The 20608-nt window shown below is 45.4% G+C and overlaps 1 protein-coding gene across 2 annotated transcripts in view; it reads left to right on the forward strand.

Annotated features, from left to right (window-relative positions):
* The window catches only part of LOC120981567, a 180638-nt gene that overhangs the window by 37675 nt on the left and 122355 nt on the right, over positions 1–20608 (forward strand). For both annotated transcript variants that reach the window (XM_040411107.1, XM_040411113.1), the window contains 2 exons: positions 5486–5593; positions 11043–11127. In XM_040411107.1, the coding sequence (XP_040267041.1) occupies positions 5486–5593; positions 11043–11127 (193 nt within the window). The remainder of the gene's footprint in view (positions 1–5485; positions 5594–11042; positions 11128–20608) is intronic.

Consider the following 20608-nt stretch of genomic DNA (forward strand, 5'->3'; position numbering starts at 1 on the left):
TAACTATGGCCCCAGACCCCAGCCCTAAACTCCCGCTCTGATGCCACACTACTGGCTGGGCAGGACAGCTTTTCCAGGGCAAACTCTGCCAGTTGCGGCAAAAAATCCAGTTTGGCTGCCAAGTAGTCCAGCGGATCTTCAATGTAGGGTGACAGGGTGCTGTCCAAGTATGCCACCACCTGCTGGTTCAGTTCCTGCTCTATGTCTAGCTGCTGGTGAGTAGTTTCGTCACTATACTGGTGAAGACAGCTGCTCATCAGCGACTCTAGACTCAGGCTGCTGCTGATGGAGCTGGTACTGCTCCTGCCACCCCACCCCTCCCCAGCAGCCATGGTAGTGGAACGTGAGCACAGAGGGCCCCCCCGGTCAGACCTGCGAGAGGATGAACGATGGTGCAGATAGGCAGCGGCCAACTGACTTCATAGGATGTCTCTATAGTAGTTCAGTTTGTCCTGCCTCTCAGCGGGTGTATAAAAGGCCCCCATTTTGGACCGGTAGTGAGGGTCCAACAAGGTGGAGAGTCAGAAGTCATCCCTCTGCCAAATGGTGACAATTCGGCTGTCACTGTGCAAGCAAGTGAGCGTGCATCGGGCCTTTTGTGCAAGTGACTCCACTGCATACTGCCATGGTGTCTGGGTCCTCTGCTTCCTCTTCCTCATCGCCCTGTAGCTCCTCTGGCTGCTACTGATCCTCCTCTCCTGTCACCTGTGTGTAAAAACCACCAATTTCGCTACACATTGCTTGTGCTATAATGTCCTCCTCCAGTTCAGCCCCCATAGGGCTCATGTGGCCGTGAGATCTAGGCGCCACGTCTCCAGTCTCCTAACCAGCCAGATTTACCAGCATCTGTTCCAGGACATGAAGAAGTGGAATGACATCATTCATCCCATAGTCCTGGTGACTGACACATAACATGGCCTCCTCAAAGGGCCTGAGCAAATGGCAGGTGTCACGCATGAACTGCCACTGTCTGACTTCAAAGTTACATAGGGGAGTACTCCTGTCAGCTTGGATCATCAAGAAATAGTTTATGGCCTTTCTCTTTTAGAGATGTCGCGAACATAAAATTTTCCGTTCGCGAACGGCGAACGCGAATTTCCGTAAATGTTCACGAACAGGCGAACCGGGTGAACCGCCATAGACTTCAATAGTTAGGCGAATTTTAAAACCCACAGGGACTCTTTTTGGCCACAATAGTGATAGAAAAGTTGTTTCAAGGGGACTAACACCTGGACTGTGGCATGCCGGAGGGGGATCCATGGCAAAACTCCCATGGAAAATTACGTAGTTGACGAAGAGTGTGGTAAGTTAAATTCGCAATGCGATTAATATAACCTGTATTAATCGCATTGCGATTACAACTTAAATCTGAGTTCCTAATGGTTGTATTGCTAGAATTGACGAATATAACGAATATAGCACTATATTCTCAATCTTCGTTATATTCTAGCAATACAACCATTAGGAACTCAGATCTAAGTTGTAATCGCAATGCGATTAATACAGGTTATATTAATCGCATTGTGATTACAACTTAGATCTGAGTTCCTAATGGTTGTATTGCTAGAATTGACGAATATAACGAATATAGCACTATATTCTCAATCTTCGTTATATTCTAGCAATACAACCATTAGGAACCCAGCTCTAAGTTGAATTCGCAATGCGATTAATATAACCTGTATTAATCGCATTGCGATTTAAATTTAGTCAAATTTGTGACACTGCAGCTTCAGAATGAATCGAAGATGGATGCTGTCCTTGCTTTTTGATAGGAGGTGGGAGGGTCTGGGAGGGAGGGTATGCTGATTGTCTGGAATGTGTCTGCTGACTGTGAGGTACAGGGTCAAAAATTGCTCAATGATGATGTATAGGGGGCGGACCGAACATCGCATATGTTCGCCCGCCGCGGCGAACAAGCTATGTTCGCCGGGAACTGTTCGCCGGCGAATAGTTCGGGACATCTCTATTCTCTGTTTGTATAGTCGGTCCAACATATGGAGGGTGGAATTGTGGAATTCCAACGGGTGGAAATGTCGCATATCAGCCTATGTTGGGGGCCCTCCTTGACGCAGCGCAGACACCATGTTTTTCCCATTGTCTGTCACCATGGTTCCGATTTTGAGTTGTCATGGAGAAAGCCAGGATTCGATTTCTTAATGAAGGACATGGAGCAGCTCCTCCCCTATGTGACTCTGTTACCCAGGCAAACGAGGTGCAGAACAGTGTGACACTGCCGTGCCCTGCACATGTGGTATGCTGGAGGGGCACTGTGAATTGTCCCTGCAGTGGAGGCTGAGGACATGGTGGAGGATGGAGGCGGCAGAGGTGGACATTGTCGCAGGACCAACGGCGTGAGAACGTGGAGGTGGAAGCGGCGTCACGTGGCCAAGTTGCTGGTGTGGCTGTGCAGGAACCACATTCACCCAGTGGGCAGTAAAGGACATGTATTGTCCCTGACCATAGTTACAGCTCCACACAGACAGGCTCAAGGACTGGCCAATCTTCTGTTCTACATGTGTGTGCAGTGCTGGAACTGCCTTTTTGGCAAAGAAATGTCTGCTTGGGACTCTCCATCTCAGCTCGGCTCAAGCCATCAGTTCTCTGAAAGGTGCAGAGTCCACCACTTGGAAAGGGAGGGACTGCAGCACCAGCAACTTGGACAGGAGCACGTTCAGCTTCTGCACAGTTGGATGAGTGCACGCATACTGTTGATCATGCTTCGGTGATCGATTGCTGATGGAATGACTGACGAGGAGTAGGAGGGCGAGGAGCAGGAACATCAGGACCAGCAGATGATGGGAAGGACAGACAGCTCCCTTCGGCTGAGGTGGTGGAGCCTTGACTGCCTGAAATCGGCTGCATGCCACTGGTGATGCAGCGGTTGCTGCGGTAGGCTGGACAACCACATCATAGCCACGGTTCTCCCAGGCCACTTTATGGTGATGCTACATATGTTGACGCAGGGCCATGGTGCCATTATTGACACCCTGGCCACGCTTCACCTTCTGCCCACAGAGTCTACATATGGCCATGTTCACATCCTCTGGCGGCTTAACAAAATAATGCCACACCGCTGAGTAGGTGATTTTACCCCCAACACTATGCACTGACTGACTGCTACCGCCGCTGCCTCAATGAACCCGTGCACCTCTACTTCCTGCGCAGGTAGTCTCCTGTGAAGCGGGTGGTCTACCCCATGCACGTTTGGTTCCCGACCTCCCACTGCTGCCACCCTGCTGACTCCCGGCCACGCTAGCGACTTATTGGCTCCACTGCTGCATCACGGGCAAGCTGCCACCCTATTTTGCCGATGATGAAGAAGCCCCTTCGTCACCCGGCTCCCAAGTCCGATCAGCTACATCATCATCTTTGTGTACTGTCTGCACGTCACTAATGTCCTTCTCAACCGTCTCTGGGTCAGGAGCCTGACTGCTCACAACACCAGCTCCCATGCCACTCTCCTCATCACTACTTGCCCGCCTAGTGAAGGAAGCGGCAGATGTCTCCTCCACATCTTGGCTTGCCAGTAGCTGCTGGCCGTCTTCTAGTAGCTCGTCCTCACTGTATAGTGGAGCTGAGCCCACAGCATACAATAATTCTCTGGCTGAGGGAACAGAAAAGGACAGAGGCAGGTTGAGGACAGGTGAGGGCACAGGGCCTGCTCCCGGGCCATGCCAACTAAGGGTTGTGTCTGACGAACCCACTGACTCTTGGCTGGGGATGTCTGATGTCACTTGCGACGAAGTTGAAGATCGAGTAAACCATTCAAAAACCGCTAGGTTGTTGGTCAAGACACGGCCGGTAGCTGACACTGCGAGCTCAGGTATTTCGAAGTGAATCCTGCTGCCACGGCCCCTTACTCTGATGCAATCTGTGCCTGTGCCAGAAAGACTCCCCTGGGCAGGGCCTGGCACTTCTCTGTCTGACATACTGTACTTTTCTTACTTCACCACACAACGACTAATAAGCCCTTTTTTTACATTAATACACACAAAAAATAGGCTTTAGAACATATAACGGCACCGCTGAACGGCAAATATATTTATATTTTTCCACATATACGCACCACAAAAGGCTTTAAAACATATAACTGCACCGCTGAACGGCAAATATATATTTTTTTGCCACTATTACACGACAAAAAGGGCTTTAGATCATATAACTTCACAGCTGAAGGGCAAATATATTTTACTTTTGCCACTAATACACGTCACAAAAGGCTTTAGAACATATAACTGCACCGCTGAACGGAAAATATATTTTTCTTTTGCCACTAATACATGACAAAAAGTGCTGTAATTTTAGCACTTCACCACACAACGGCTAATAAGCCATTTTTTCCCACTAATACAAGCCAAAAAATGCTTTAGAACATATAACTGCACCGCACAAGGCCACATAAGAAATATTTCCTTGTAATAAACCCTGTTAATGGCTGTAACACCCCAATAACAAGAACGGTTTGCTGGAATTACAGAGCTGTATAATAGAAATTTGGGCCCCCAGTCAGTGCAGCAAGGAAATCCGTTGTCAACTTGGATTCGCTCATCTCTAATTATAGCAGCAGAACTGAAAGGTAGAAAGAAGTGAGAAGATCTCCAGCTGCCCATATACATAAATATGAGCAATGGCAGACTTCTGTTTGCTGAAAATGTGATCTGCCAATCATTTTTCACTTTGCGCAAGCAGTTTTTTTTTTTTCATAAATCAGCTCCATGATGGGTCTTGTTGATGAGATTGTTCATTGATTGATCAGCATCATTCTAACTTTACAGATGTAGCCCACATACACCGGTGACAATTGATCTTGCCACACCTTGCCACATCTTGGCACATTTATATTGCATTTCATATAACTGTGTGGCATTATGCTCTATGTAATCTTTCCTTATAGGGCATCTGTCAGCAGATTTTAACCCATGAAACTGTCTGACCTATTACATGTGTACTTGGCAGCTGAAGGTATCTGTGTTGGTCCCATGTACTTATATAACTGCATTGCTGAGAAAAATGATGTTTTAATATATGCAAATGAACCTTTAGGAGCAACGGGGGCGTTGTCATTACACCGTGAGGCTCTGCTCTCTCTGCAGCTGCCGCACTTTCAGAATTTTGATTGACAGGGCCAGACAGTGAAAACATCATCATGCCTGCCTGACTCTGTCAATTAAAGTGGAGAGGGCACAGCAGTTACAGAGCTGAGCCTTTAGGTGTAATGGCAATGACCCCATTGCTCCTAGAGGCTTATTTGCATATATTAAATCATTTTTCTCAGCAATACGGACAAATATGAACATGGGACCAACCCAGATGCCTTCAGCTGCCAAGCACACACGCAACAGGTCAGCCAGTTTCATAGGTACAAATTTGCCCTTTAAAACTGTATTAGCATTTTAAGCTGTTTACTTTATAGATTTCTCTGTTTTGCAGTGTGTTTTGCCATTGTTTCTATTTATGATAATGGAGCCATTGTATTTTTCAGCTTTATGAAACCTACTATCATATGGGTGTTGCATATCAAAATATAAATCATCATGAGGAAGCTGTGCTGCACTACACTAAAGCGTTACGAGCCGCATCTATCCAAAAGGTATTTGGCAGTGGCACAAGTGAAAAAAAAACTCAGTGGGAGAATTTATCATAAGGGTAATATTCAAATTGTAATATTTAGTGTATAATGGCGGTCAGTAAATTTACAACATACACTAATGTTGGGTAAAGAACAGTCTTGTTGTAATATGGTGTTTGTATCTAAGTCTTAATAGTTTTAAATGTTACCTATACAATGCTGCCCTACTGATTTGTTATAGGTTTATATAGATATAATCTCAACAAGGAGTGAATGAAGTAGTGGATGGAGTTGACACATGGGTGTGTGTGTCTCATCTGTGGCCAATCACTCCATGTAACATATGTTACATTGTAGCAAACATGCTGCTACGAATAAGGGCACCGTGTGTGTCCAAAAACATGTAAGCGTTGTTTGGACTGTCTTTTGTCATGTTATAGAGCAGGAGGAGCTGAGCAGATTAATATATAGTTTTGTGGGAAAATATTCAGTAAAGCTTGAAATGTATACATTTATGGAGCCTCTGTCAGCATAATCAACCACATTATATGAGGCATACAGCCTGATAGGTAGGTTGATCATGCTGTTAAAAACAATACCTTTTATTATGAATATCCATTTGTCACGGATGTAGTAGGGGAGAACACCAAAAGACAACAAGAAGGAAGGGGAAAGACACTAGGCCTCACCGCTAGGGAAGGAAAAGGGTCACCACCTATAAAACCCTACTCCTGGGCCTAACTCCTATCCGTATGGGCACCTCTTGATGGTAGAGATACCCATACACAGGAACCTAAAAAAACCTGGTGACCCTTGGATGCCCTAAAGATAATGACAGGGCAGAGACACCCGTTCCTTCCCTGGTGAAGGACCTAGCGTCTCACTGAGGCCTAGTAAACAACCAGGGGAGGGGAAAGAATTCAAAACACAACAAGCGGAACACTTAACTTCTGAGGATGATGGATGAACAGGACTCCAACAAGAACCACACTCCAGCTCTTCCAAAACCAAATGAAGCTATCCCAAGCAAGGAGTGATGGGTAAAGTCAGACTAAATAGGGTGAGGTAAAGGTCACATGATCCACACCTGAACAGGAGGTGTGGACATACCAGCAACACACAGACAAAGTGAAACCAAAAGAGGCTGTCAGATCACTAATGCATAGATAATCTTTCAGACCTTCTGAGACCTGTCACAGATGTGACACCATTGCCCCATTGCTGAGAAAAACTAATTTTTATTTATATGCTAGTGACCTAACTGGAGCACCAAGGGGCTGGCCAAAGCCCTCAGAGCACCAGTTTGTTACACCCCTTCCTGTCCCTCCCCCCAAGGCTGTATGTCTGGTTTAAAAAAGTAGATCATGCTGACAGATGTGCCTTAAATATCTGCTCATTGTGAGCTTAGGAGTCATGTGCTGCGGTAATTGACTGCTATAACTATATCCACAACGGGAAGACTCAGCGAGTGAGAAAGAGTTACTGAATCTTTTCCCACAAAACTCTTGCTCTATAACATGCTGCATGCAGATTACATTGCATTTTTATGGTGACAGGTTCTCTTTAAGAGTTGAGGAATTTAAAATTGCATAATAATAATGATAATAATTAGGTTTGAGCGAATCGAGCTTCGGATCACAAATCCAAAGTCGATTAGTTAGGAAACTTCATTGTTAATGCTGTTTCCGTACAGCATTAAAATGTATTGGCTCCATGTAGCCAAACTTAGTCTCGGCCAAAGTTGCATGAGACTTCGGTGAATGTCTTCGGTATTCCTATCTGCGTATTTTAAACATTTTAAAATAGGAATCCGAAGTCTGCTTCTGTACCGAGGTACCAGCCAGTACCAAAGATCATTTTAGATTCCTATTTTAAAACGATTTTGAATACGCAGATGGGAATACCGAAGACATTCACCGAAGTCTCGCGCAACTTTGGGCGAGATTAAGTTTGCCTACATGGAGCCAATTTAATGCTGTAGGGAAACAGCATTAACACAAAGTTTTTTAACGAATCGAATTCGGATATATGATCCGAAACTCAATTTTCTCAAGCCTAATAAGGACTATAATAATAATTCTAATTATTAGTGATAGGATATTTAATTTTTACATTTTATTAAGCAATAATAATTCCATACAAAATAATACATCAAGATTATAGTTTCTATACCCTTAACCCCCCCCCCCCCAATTCCCTCCCAAACTCCTGCCCCTTTGCGATGCGTCTCCCATCCCCGCAACAGAGAAAAGACGGAACGGGGATAGTGAGAAAATTTAAGTATTCCATTCTCCCCATACCTTAAACCATTTTATCCTCAGAATTTCTTTGTTTGTATAAGATGTATTCATAACTAGAGTTGAGCGGACACCTGGATGTTCGGGTTCGACGGATTCGGCCGAACTTCGGAAAAAAGTTCGAGTTCGGGACCCGAGCTTGACCCGAACTTGACCCTGAACCCGAACCCCATTGAAGTCAATAGGGACCCAAACTTTTGAGCACTAAAATGGCTGTAAAAATGTAATGGAAAGGGCTAGAGGGCTGAAAATGGCGTCAAAATGTGGTTAAGAGCATGGCAAGTGTGGATAGGGAAATGACTTTAAATAACATAAAATACGTAAAAATAAAAAATAATAATCTTGATCTAGGAGGACCAGGTCCATATGGAGTAGGAGGTTGAGGAGGCGGTGGATGTAGCGGTGTAGGTGGAAGCGGTGGTGGAGGAGGAGGTAGCCTACACTGGTTTTTGGTTTTAAATTTTATTTTTAAAATTAGGGTACACCCCAAAACATTGGGAAATATAACCTGTGATAACCCCCTCCAGTCATGCTAAACACATGTTCAGATAATACACTGGTTGCAGGGCAGGCCAGCACCTTCAAGGCGTAAATGGCAAGCTCAGACCATGTGCTCAATTTGGAGACCCAGAAGCTGAAGGGGGCAGACCCGTCATTCAGTACGTGTAGGCGTGTGCACACATACTTCCTCCACCATGTTGGTGAAATGCTGCCTCTTGCTAAGACATTCCATATCAGCTGGTGGTGCTGGTTGTTGTGGCGTGCTGACAAAGCTTTTCCACAATTCGGCCATGCTAACCCTGCCTTCTGAGGTGCTGGCGGTGCCCCAGCTGCGTTGGCGACCTCTTTCTCGTCCTCTGCCTTCGCCTTGTGCTTCCACTGTGCCCCCGCTGTCAGGTGGGAATGCCACCAGCAGCAGGTCTACCAGGCCTGAATTCAATATTTTCAAAGAAAGGAAAAAAAAAGTCCCACTTCTTCCCCCCACAACCTGGGAGATGCATCGCAACAAACCCCGCAAACTACCTACCTCCCCCACCCAGCCCACCAACTCTTGATCCGCCACCATCTTAGAAGAGATCTCTCAACTAAGACCACCTCACCTCATTACCCCCCCCCCCCCACACACACACCACAATGAAAAAGAGAAAGGAAAAAAAAAAGGATCAGATATTATTCTGATCAAGCCAATCTGCCACTAAATCAGAAGTAATAGGTCCCACTATTGAAAATTATCCGCAATTTAGACGGGTAAACAAATAAGTACTTAATACGTCTCTCAACATGAATGTCCTTGGAAAAATCTGGAAAAAAAGACAGTCTATTTCCATTATACAGAATAAGGGGGCACTCCATTGCCTTTCTCAAAATCATATCCCTGTCACGTAAAACAAGGATCTTCGCCAAAAATATCCACGGGGATCTTCCGGGAGTTGGTTTACCCCCTGGAACCCGATAGGCCCTTTACACATAAAATAATGAAGAAAAGTGTTCCCTTCCGAACCTCTCCAGAATTAAGTTCTGTATCATATTAGCAGGATTGTCCCCTTCCATGTCCTCCGGAAGGCCCACAATTTTGACGTTACATCGCCGAGACCTGTCTTCCAAGATATCACCCTCAGATCTCAAGATAGGGATTTGCATTTTAAAGGCTTTGGCTTCCTTCCCCAGAATCTCAACAGTTCTTTCTAGAATAGTTACTCTGTCCTGAGCCATGTCGGTCTGGATTGCCCCAAGTTGAGTTGAAATATCTTTTATTAACTCTCCATTTTTTCTAAACGCACCCAAAATTTCATTCAATGGTGAGGATTTATCTTTAGAGAGCACATTTACATTATCTGTCTCCGCCCCTGGATGTAGTTATCCAATGCTTCTTCCACTCTGGATCCACCTTTTTTTTTCTACATTCAGATCTTGCAACCCTTTTTGTCCCGCTCTTGTAGTTCCAACATTTGGGGACTTCAGGAATTGTTCAATTTTAGACAATCCCGCAGGTTTCTTACCTATTTTAGCCGATGTATGTTCAGCAGAATGCCTATTTTGCTTTGGGGCATTTTTTTTCTCCCCTTTTTTTGTTTCCTTTATCTTTTTTTTCTTTTTTTTCCTCTTCTCCTCCCCTTTTCCTCCTCTCTTTTTTTTCTTGTTTTCCCTTCTTTTTCCTTTATCTTTCTTCACTCTCTTTCTTCCTTTTCCTCCCCTTCCCCTCTTTACATTCTCATATTAATTACCAAGGGGGAAAATGCCATCAAATATTTTGTTCAAAAGAATACCAGATAAAAAGAAACTTTGAAAAACAAACACAGGAGGAGCGGAGAGCACACAGAAGGAAATAGGAGGTAGGGCGGGCCGAAGGAACAAGCCAGGGAGGGACACGGAGGAGTGTTTGTTTAAACCAAAATACCTGGACCGCCAGGAGGCAAAGGAGCAGAAAACGCCGAAGCAATCAGGCAGAGACCAGAGAAAGGGGCCTTCCACGAAGCTCCAGATGGAAACGAGCAGTCAGTACAGTGAAGCAAGGGAGATCTAAAAGGTCCGGGCAAAAACCAGGATTCAGTAGCAGTTAGGCGGTTAAGCGGCTAGGCGGTTAGGCGGTAAGGCAGTGAGGCAGCGAAGAGGTGAGGCGGCGAGACCCTCGGATCATTTGGGATGGCAGATAGGTTGCATGGGCAGGTGGAGGGGGAGGAGGGAGGTGCAACGTAGCGTGTCTACGTCATCACTTCAGCCGTGATAGAATACTTATTACATACAGCAGGCATTTAGAATGTCCATTTCACTCTTACTATTATTAGAATTTTTTTCAACCTTGCCGTACTAGCAATTGAATATATAAGACCCTGCTGCTAGCAACATGTCATATCCCCCCGCAGGTTTTAATGCTTCTATCTTGTACACACACACAATGCAATTATAAAATAAATGACATTGTCATTTGGACATTACCAGTGCCCTGTAGGAGAAGTGCTGGTCTTTAGCCAGCTCCAACACACCCCTGCTGGGCAAAATTAGTATTTTAATTTGAAATAAATGAAAGACTACAAAGCCTAATATCTGCAAATAGATAACATCATTACTGCACACAAAGCTTATGTTTATTGCTCATGGGTGATCAATGATGGTGAAATGTTAAATTATTTCAGCTCTTTATAATGTGAAATGGTATAATGCTCTGTCTGCAGAAAAACTGTGCTGTTGGCTGTACAGTAGGAACCTGTCTACACACTCCTATACTGACCCGACGTGCCTTTGCCTTTGTAAAATGTGGTAAGATATGTTACATTTTGTGTCTCTGTTGACCATAGCATTTGGTACAAAGATGTTAATATGAATTGCAAAGCCCCGTCATGCTGACCTCTGTACTCAATTTACAGGGTAGCTAACCTTTTACACAACTTAATTTAAAAAGATTCTAAATACCCTACAATTTTTGGAATATACTTCATTTATCGATTTCACTGTTTTACTGTTAAATAGGCCCCTGAAGTTCATGGTGTATATAGTGCTTTTCACTGTTGGTATCCGAACACCGCTGACATGTATGCGGTGTACGGATTCCACGGTACTGCTGGAATAGGGGCCTCAGAAAGTTCAGTACTGGCAGGAACACATATCACTGCTCCTGCCTGTGCCGGCTCTGCTCAGCTAAATCTTGGTATAGCATATTGGAGTACGGTTTCCTTTACACATGTAATATACAGAGCTAATTGAGGAGCAGGCACAGGCTGGAGCTCTACATAACACAGCACTGCTCCTGCCTGCTCCCCTCAGCTACAAGCTCTGTATAGCACATTGGTGCAGCACCAATGTGCTGTGCCAGGATTTAGCTGAGTAGAGCAGGCACAGACAGGAGCTCTGCATAACACATCACTGCTCCTGTCTGTGCCTGCTCTGCTCAGATAAATCCTGGCACAGCACATTGGTGCTGCACCAATGTGCTATACAGAGCTTATAGCTGAGGGGAGCAGGCACAGGCAGGAGTACATATGTAAAGGAAACCCTACTCCACTGTGCTATGCCAGGATTTAGCTGAGCAGTGCAGGCACAGGCAGGAGCAGTGTTTTTTTTTTTTTTTTCCTTTCAAAAAAATCCACAACTTTTTAAAACTTTTTTGTTCATATAGCAGAGATTTTTTTGTGGCACAAGTTGTGTTTTTAATAGCTCCATTTAATTTACCATACCTTATCCTATAGGAAAATGGGAAAAAATGTTTGTGGGTGAAATTGAAAAAACAAAAACACACAATTCTGTGAAGTTTTTTTTTGTTTTGATATTACAGCGCTCTCCTTGAGGTACATATGACATAACATTTTTTTCTTACTAACAATTGTTTTACTACTTAAAAAATAAATAAAAAACTTTGATTTAAAATTTTCTTTGCATTGCTGTTTTCTGACACCCAGAACTTTATTAGATTTTGGCGTACATATAACTTTTTGATGCAATCTTCTGATCACTTGTTCCATAGACTGCAATTGAATACATTGTAGAGTAAATGGTAGTTTATGGGATTCTGACAGCCTGCCTGAGAAGCCATCATCGCTAGTGTGGATCGAGCATGCTCGGCCAAACACCAGTTCGGCTAAAGCATCACTGTGTTCGGCCGAATACTGCGTGTGCTTGAGCGCGATGCTTGAGTCTCCTCTCTGCATGTTGGCAACAGGTTAGTCTGACAACTTCTGTCCTTGGTAAACCCATGCTGGTTAGCACTTATAATATTATTTATAGTCACATACTCACATACTCCTCTATATACTGGTAGTCCCTTAAGATTCTTTCAAACATTTTTCCCACAACAGAAGTTAAATTAACTGGTCTATAATTACCTGTGGAGGACCTTGATCCTTTTTTGAATATGGGCACCACGTTTGCCTTGCGCCAATCACTTGTCACTGTACCAGTCCCTAGAGAATCCTTAACAATTATAAACAGGGGCACAGCAATGACTGAACAGAGTTCTTTAAGCACTCTTGGGTGTAATCCATCTGGACCCAGAGTTTTGTTCACATTTACCCTATTTAACTTCTCTTGGACCATTTCTCTTCTTTTGAATATACAGAGCTAAAAAAAACTATTTAGAAACTCTACCTTTTCCTTATCTTCAGTGAGGACCCCCCCCCCCCCTTTTACCATTATTTAGGGCCCTACCTGCTCAGACCTAGGTTTTTTAGCATTTATATATTTAAAAAACTTTTTGGGATTTGTTTTGCTTTCTTTTGCTACCTGCTGTTCGTTTTGTATCTTTGCTGATTTTATCTCCTTTTTGCTGATTTTATGATGCCCTTTGTAATCTTCAAACGCTACAGCTGACCCCTCAGATTTGTATTTTTTAAATGCCCTCTTTTTGACTTTTATTGCTCTCTTTAAAGGGATACATTTTTTAGTGCAATTACTCAATGTGGATTTTAAGCTCTCAAATTTATCCTCTGTATTATTATGTGACAGTAGCTGCTCCCAGTCTATGCCCTGAAATTCTGCCCTCAACCCAGGGAAATTAGCCTTTTTGAGATTCTGTGTCTTTGCTCTGCCTGACAGAGTATGCTTTTTATAGTTTAGGGGGAATATAATTATATTGTGGTCACTATTACCTAGTGTTTCTCGAACAGTAACATTACCAACAAGCTCTGCATCATTAGAAATAACCAGATCCAACAGAGCATCGCCCCTAGTGGGAGCTTCTAATAACTGGCCCATAAAGTGGTCCTGCAGCAAGTTGATGAATTTTCTCCCCTTTGCAGTTGAGGCAGAACCATGACCCCAGTCAATGTCTGGGAAGTTAAAATCTCCCATTATGACTACTGTACCAGCCTGTGCCGCCTGCTCTATTTGGTTATACAGTTGCGTTTCTATCTCTTCTGTGATGTTAGGGGGTCTATAGATTACACCAAGTATTACTTTTTCAGTGTTTATATCCCTTTGAACTTCCACCCATAAGGTTTCCACATTCTCACCATTCTCACGCACAATTGCCTCTTTCACACTTGTCTTCAGATCACTCCTCACATACAGGGACACGCCACCACCTTTTCTATTGACCGGATCTTTCCTAAATAGTGTAAAACCCTCAATATTAACAGACCAGTCATGTGAAGAGTCCAACCATGTCTCAGCCACACCAACTACATCTATGTGTTCTTCTAGTACCATAGCCTCCAGCTCCCCCATTTTTCTACCTAGACTTCTGGCATTTGTGAAAATACATTTTAAATTACTATTACCTGTAAAGTGATTATCCAGGATTTTTTGGTTACCTTGGTTAATTTTTGTATGTAACAGGTTATTGTTACCAGCAGTTCTATTTTTTATAAATGTACAGTTATTCCCAGTCTTCTCCCTATTTTCCTTGCTAACCCCGGCCCCCACTAAATCCCCACTGTCCCCTTCTATAACCCACTCTCTATCTACACTATCTACCCCCTTATTAGTATGACACCTCCCCCCCAGATCCTAGTTTAAAAGCTCCTCCAGCCGTCTAACCATTTTTTCCCCCATTGAGGTGCAGCCCGTCCCTACTGTAGAGCCTGTAACTGACCGCGAAGTCGGCCCAGTTCTCCATGAACCCATGTATATCGTTTGCCCATCCTAAATATCAGTGATATTCGCTGTAATTTTTTCGCCACTGGTGGCAGCGACATTACTTGCGCTACATCTCCTGTATAACATTTGCCCATCCTAAATATCAGTGACATTCAGTCTAATTTATTTGCGCATACACTTACAAAACCTGCGCTACTGTACGTGTGACATACTTGCCAGCATATATACCATTTAATATGCGGAAGGCGAGCAGTAAGGGACGGGGAAGTGGCCGTGCTGCTGATGGTGCACGCAGAGGCCGTGGCCCTGTGCGCGGTGAGACATCACACCAGTGCGAACAGGTGGTCAGTTGGATTGAAGCAGATAATACTTCCAGTCGGTTAAGCACCACCCTGTCTTCCACAAAGTCCAGTCTCAGTAGCCAAGAGTCTGGTCAACAGAATCCTCGTCCTGATCCTCCTTCATCCCACCATGGAGAGTCTTTGCAAACAAGTGATCCCACACTCGGATATCCCGAGGAGCTCTTTTCATCGCCATTCCTTAATTTGGGCTTCTCGCCAAGCCCGCTTGAAGAGGGACATGAGGAGATCTTGTGCCCTGATTCCCAAACTCTTGAGCATCCACAGTCAGAAGAAGATGGCGGTGGGGAGTGGCAATTAGTGTTTCACGAGGTGAATAATTATGATGAGACACAGTTACCAATAAGACAACCACAATTAGTGTCTCAAGAGGTTGATGATGAGGACACAGTTGTCAATAAGTGAGGTTGTTGTTAGGTCAACAAGTCAGGAGGATGACCAGAGTGAGGAAGTGGAAGAGGAGGTGGTGGACGATTAAATCACTGACCCAACCTAGGAAGGTGGCAAGCCAAGCGAGAACAGCAGTACAGAGGGGGAGGGATCCGCAGCACCGAAACAGGCTGGAGGAGGCAGTGGGGTGGCAAAAGGGAGAAGGCGGGCCACACCAAACAGGCCCGCAACTGTTCCCCGGAACACCCTCTTGCGGAAATCTCCCTTGCCAAGAGGTAGGTGTTCTGCAGTCTGGCGCTTTTTTGATGAAAGTGTGGATGATAAAAGAATTGTCATTTGCAACCTGTGCCGTACCAAAATGAGCAGGGGCGTGAACACTAGCAACCTCACCACCACCAGCATGATCCGCCACATGGCATTAAAACACCCTAATCGGTGGGCAAAACGCCTGGGTCCACAATCAGTGTCTGCGGGTCACACCACTGCCTCCTCTTCCCCTGTGTTATGTGCTTGCCAATCCCCTGTCCAAGATACAGGCTCGGATGCCTCCTGCCCTGCACCTGGACTTTGGCAAGCACCATCAGCTAGCACATCCACTTCTGTGTCCTAGCGCAGCATACAGATGTCCATACCCCAGGCCATAGCACTAAATGCGCACCTTTCCAAATTGCTGGCCCTGGAAATGTTGTGGACACTGAGGCTTTCTGCAGCCTGATGGCGGTGGCCGTCCCTCGTTACCCACTCCCCAGCCACCACTATTTAACCTGGTGTGCCGTCCTCGCCTTACGCCAGCATGTGTCCCGTAACATCACACGTGCCCTGACCAACGCAGTTATTGGGAAGGTCCACTTAACGACTGACACATTGACAAGTGCTTGTGGCAAGGGACGCTACATTGGGTGAACGTTGTGGAGGCCAGGAGCGAGTCGTACCCTGGGATGGCACAGGTGCTACCAACGCCAAGGATTGCGGGCCCTACTTCCATCAGGATTTCCGACACCACCTACATTAGTGGCTGCAACCCCCCTTCTCCTCCTCCACCTCCTCCTCCACTTCCACCTCTGAATTCTCATCTTGCAGAACCAGTCAGCCATCAGTCAGTAACTGGAAGCAGTGTAGCACTGCAGTGGGGAAGCGGAATCAAGCCGTGCTGAAATTTATTTGCTTAGGTGACAAACAGCACACTGCCGCAGAGCTGTGGCAGGGTATAAGGGACCAGACTGAGCTGTGGCTCTCGTCACTCAACCTACAACCAGGCATGGTTGTGTCTGATAATGGCTGTAACTTGATGGCGGCTAGTGTTGAGCGTGAATATTCAAATTCTATTCGCGAATATCGCCACTTTGATATAAAGGCACTTTAAATGTGGCTAGTATGGTGTATTGAATGCACTGTATTCCCATGCACCCCTTCCACCACAAAAAAGGGTATATTGTTTTACCATGGTAAAATTGAACAGATTGACATGGCAACATCCTGCACAGTTGCTTCCAAGCCAACAATATGTAGGTAGATGTGCCCAGGGGCATAAACAGGTACTTCATAAATATCACACTCATTCTGAACACCATAGTTATCGATGTGTAGTATTTATATTAGACACACTCCCTTTAGTGCTGGGTGCCGGAAAATGCAATACATCTGTGTTGGAAGCAGGAGAATCACTTCCAGGCCACCTTCCTTCCAGCCGCATTCACATGTATGGAACTGATTTATTAGTAGCAGAAATTTCTGCAGCAAAGCTTCCACATATGAATATCCACTTTAGGTTGCATTCACACGGCCGTAAAAATGGATCAGCATCTGTTCTGCAATTTAGCATTTCAATGGGGCCGCAAAGTTTTTTCGTTCCGCGACCCTGCAAAAAATATAGAGCATGTCCTATTCTTTTCCACGGTTGCGGACAAGAATAGGCATTCTCTATATAGCGCCGGCCATGTGCGGTCCGCAAAATGGGGAACGCACACGGCCGGTATCCGTGTTTTGCGGCTACGCAATTTACGGACCGCAAAACACTTACGGTCGTTTAAATGCACCCTAAAGATGTAATTCCCAAAATATCATATTATGGAATGGCTCGCAATGCAGGTCCTTTACATTATAATTGAATTGTCTCAAATCCCGTTCTCACTGTCAAAACTGAATGGATTTCTATATCTAGGACTGATTGCTTGACTAAATGGTTCTCCAGAGACTTATACAGCATGCACTCAGAGTTATGCAATCATATCAAGAGTCCTTATGGACACCATTAATACAGAGTTCTACTTTAATTCAACTTTTAATAATTATGCATATGAAACCGTGAAGAAGAATTGGCTCTGTGGGAAATTGTTATTTTTGTTTGCAATAGTCATAAAGAACACATTAGTATTCCTAAAATATAGCTGCTAAATAATACCCCATGGAGGAAATCTCTTGGAGCTGCTCAATAAATTTCTGTTAACAGGCTTCCATTGAAATAAAATATATTAAAATATATTAAAATATATTCTCTTTCTAGCAGGCATGCATCGGCATTATGGACTTATATATTGCAATTCTGTGCACTGTTGAAGGTAGCAGAGAGACACGTAGCTCTAATCCCTGGTGTTTATAAACTGGTGCCAATAAAGAATTGTTTTTTAGACATTGGCTTTTCTTTTACTTGGAGTACTGTAAATCCAGAAGGGATCTTTGCATCTGGCAGAAACCTGCTATGCCTGTACTGCACAATGGTTTAGTTGCCATTGGTGTTACCTTGACTCCTTCTGGGTTCAAATCTAATCATCTTCACAGTTTGCATGTTTTAGTTGTTGTTTGGAGGAGTGGGCTGGTTTCTATCACTTTTTATTTAGAGAATAAAAAAAGACTAATGCCGGCTTTAGATGGCTGTTGGCTGAGTGATCATTTGGCTTACAACTGTCCTTGCTGACCCCCAATAACATAGATATAAATAACATAGATATAAAAAAAAAAATTATAATAATCTTGAACTAGGAGGCAGAGGCGGTGGATGTGGCGGTGTAGGTGGAAGCGGCGGTGGAGAAAGAGAACGCAGCCAACACTGTTTTTGTTGTTTTATTATTATTTTTTTCCTTAAATTTTTTCTTTTTCATTTTTTTAAATAAATTTGGGAAGACCCCAAAACATTGGGAAATAGAAAAGAGAATGCAAAGAGAAAGTGCACTGGAGTCTAACAATGGCTGGGTGCGGCCGGTCTACTTGTCTATTCAGCACAAGGTGCGGACAAGTTCTGTGGGATCCATGCCTGGTTCATTTTAATGTTGGCTGTGGACGTTGGCTGTGGACAGGCGGCTGCGCTTGTCTGTGATCACCCCCCCTGCCGTGCTAAAAATACGTTTGGACAATATACTGGCCGCAGGGCAGGCCAGGCCAGCACCTCCAAGGCTCAGGCCATGCGCCCAATTTGGAGACCCAGAAGTTGAATGGGGCAGACCCATCAGTCAGTACGTGTAGGCGTGTGCAGACAAACTGTTCAACCATGTTGCTGAAATGCTGCCTCCTGCTAAGACGTTCCGTATCAGCTGGTGGTGCTGGTTGTTGTGGCGTGCTGACAAAGCTTTTCCACATTTCAACCATGCTAACCCTCCCTTCTGAGGGGCTGGCGGTGCCCCAGCTGCGTTGGCGACCTTTTCCTCCTCCTCTGCCTTCGCCTTGTGCTTCCACTGAGCCCCTGCTGTCAGTTGGGAATGCCATCAGCAGCGCGTCTACCAGCGTGTGCTTGTACTCGCGCATCTTCAGATCACGCTCCAGTGACGGAATTAAGGACGGCATGTTGTCCTTGTAGCGGGGATCTAGCAGGGTGGCCACCCAGCAATCAGCACTGGTTAGAATGTGGGCAACTTGGCGGTCATTTCGCAGGCACTGCAGCATGTAGTTGCTCATGTGTGCCAGGCTGCCCAGAGGCAGCAACAAGCTGTCCTCTGTGGGAGGTGTATCGTCTGTGTCTTCTGTATCCCCCCAGCCATGCTCCAGTGATGCCCATGAGCTGCTTTTGGTGCCATTCTGCTGTCAACACGGTTCCTCCTCCTCATCATCCTCTTTATTCTCCAGAACTGTGTCCTGGCTGGACAGTTGTGTATCTGGCCTCTGTTGTGTGCAGGAACCCACCCTCCGAGCCACTTGTGAATGACTGACCTGATAACTGTGGGAATGATCCCTCTTCCTCCTTCTCCTCATGTGCCACATCCTCTTCTATCATTGCCAGCAGCGTTTTTTCAAGGAGGCATAGAAGTGGGATAGTAACGCTGAGGATGGTGTCATCGGCACTGGCCATGTTGGTGGAGTACTTGAAACAGTGCAACACACGTCCCGCATGGAGGCCCACTCGTTGGTGGTGAAGTGGTGCTGTTCCGCAGAGCGACTCACCCGTGCATGCTGCAGCTGAAACTCCACTATCACCTGCTGCTGCTCGCACAGTCTCTCCAGCATGTGCAAGGTGGACATCCACCTTGTGGGTAGGTCGCATATGAGGCAGTGAGCGGGAAGGCCGAAGTTACGCTGCAGCGCAGACAGGCGAGCAGCAGCAGGGTGAGAATGCTGAAAGCGCGCACAGACGGCCAGCACTTTATGCAGCAGCTCTGACATATCGGGGTAATTTTTAAGGAACCTCTGCACCACCAAATTCAGCACATGCGCCAGTCAAGGGATGTGCGGCAAACCGGCTAGGCCCAGAGCTGCTACGAGATTTCGCTCGTTTTCACACACCACCAGGGCGGGCTTGAGGCTCAGTGGCACCAACCACTCATCGGTTTGTTGTTCCATGCCCGTTCACAGCTCCTGCGTGGTGTGTGGTTTTTCCGCCAAAGTTAAACAGATAAGTTTCAAAACAGCCTGCTGTCGTTTTCCCCTGGCTGTGCTGAAGTTGGCGGTACAGGTGTTATGCTGACCGGATGAGGAGGCGGTAGAGGAAGAAGTGGAGTAGGAGGAGGCAACGAGAAACATCCTGCAATCCTCGGTGGCGGAAAGACAGGCGCCAAACTGCTATCCGCCTCAGGCCCAGCCGCCACTGCATTAACCCAGTGTGCACTTAGGGAGATATAACAAATCGGTGGTTATGTGGACCTTGCCACAGATGGCGTTGTGCAATGTACACCTGACTTTGTCTGCCACTTGGTGGTGTAGGGTAGGGATGGCTTGCCTGGAAAAGTAGTGGCAGCTAGGAACCACGTACTGTGGGACAGCCACCGCCATAAGGTGTTTAAAAGTCTCCATCTCCACCAAAATGAATCACAGCATTTCAGGCCAGGAATTTTTAAATGCTGGCATTCAGGGCAAGGGATCGCTGGTGGCAGGGGCTGGCTGGCAAATTTTAGCCTGAAGGGCAAGCACACAGCACCAGCTCATGTATAGCAGATCACCCAGAGCAGTTTCTAGGTAAAATTTCTCTCAGGGTGAGTATCAAAAAAACTCCCCTCCCCCCCATCAAAACTGCTCGATGAAATCATATCAGAAGAGTA

Source organism: Bufo bufo, chromosome 1 (assembly GCF_905171765.1).
Source record: "Bufo bufo chromosome 1, aBufBuf1.1, whole genome shotgun sequence".
Lineage (NCBI taxonomy): Eukaryota > Metazoa > Chordata > Amphibia > Anura > Bufonidae > Bufo > Bufo bufo.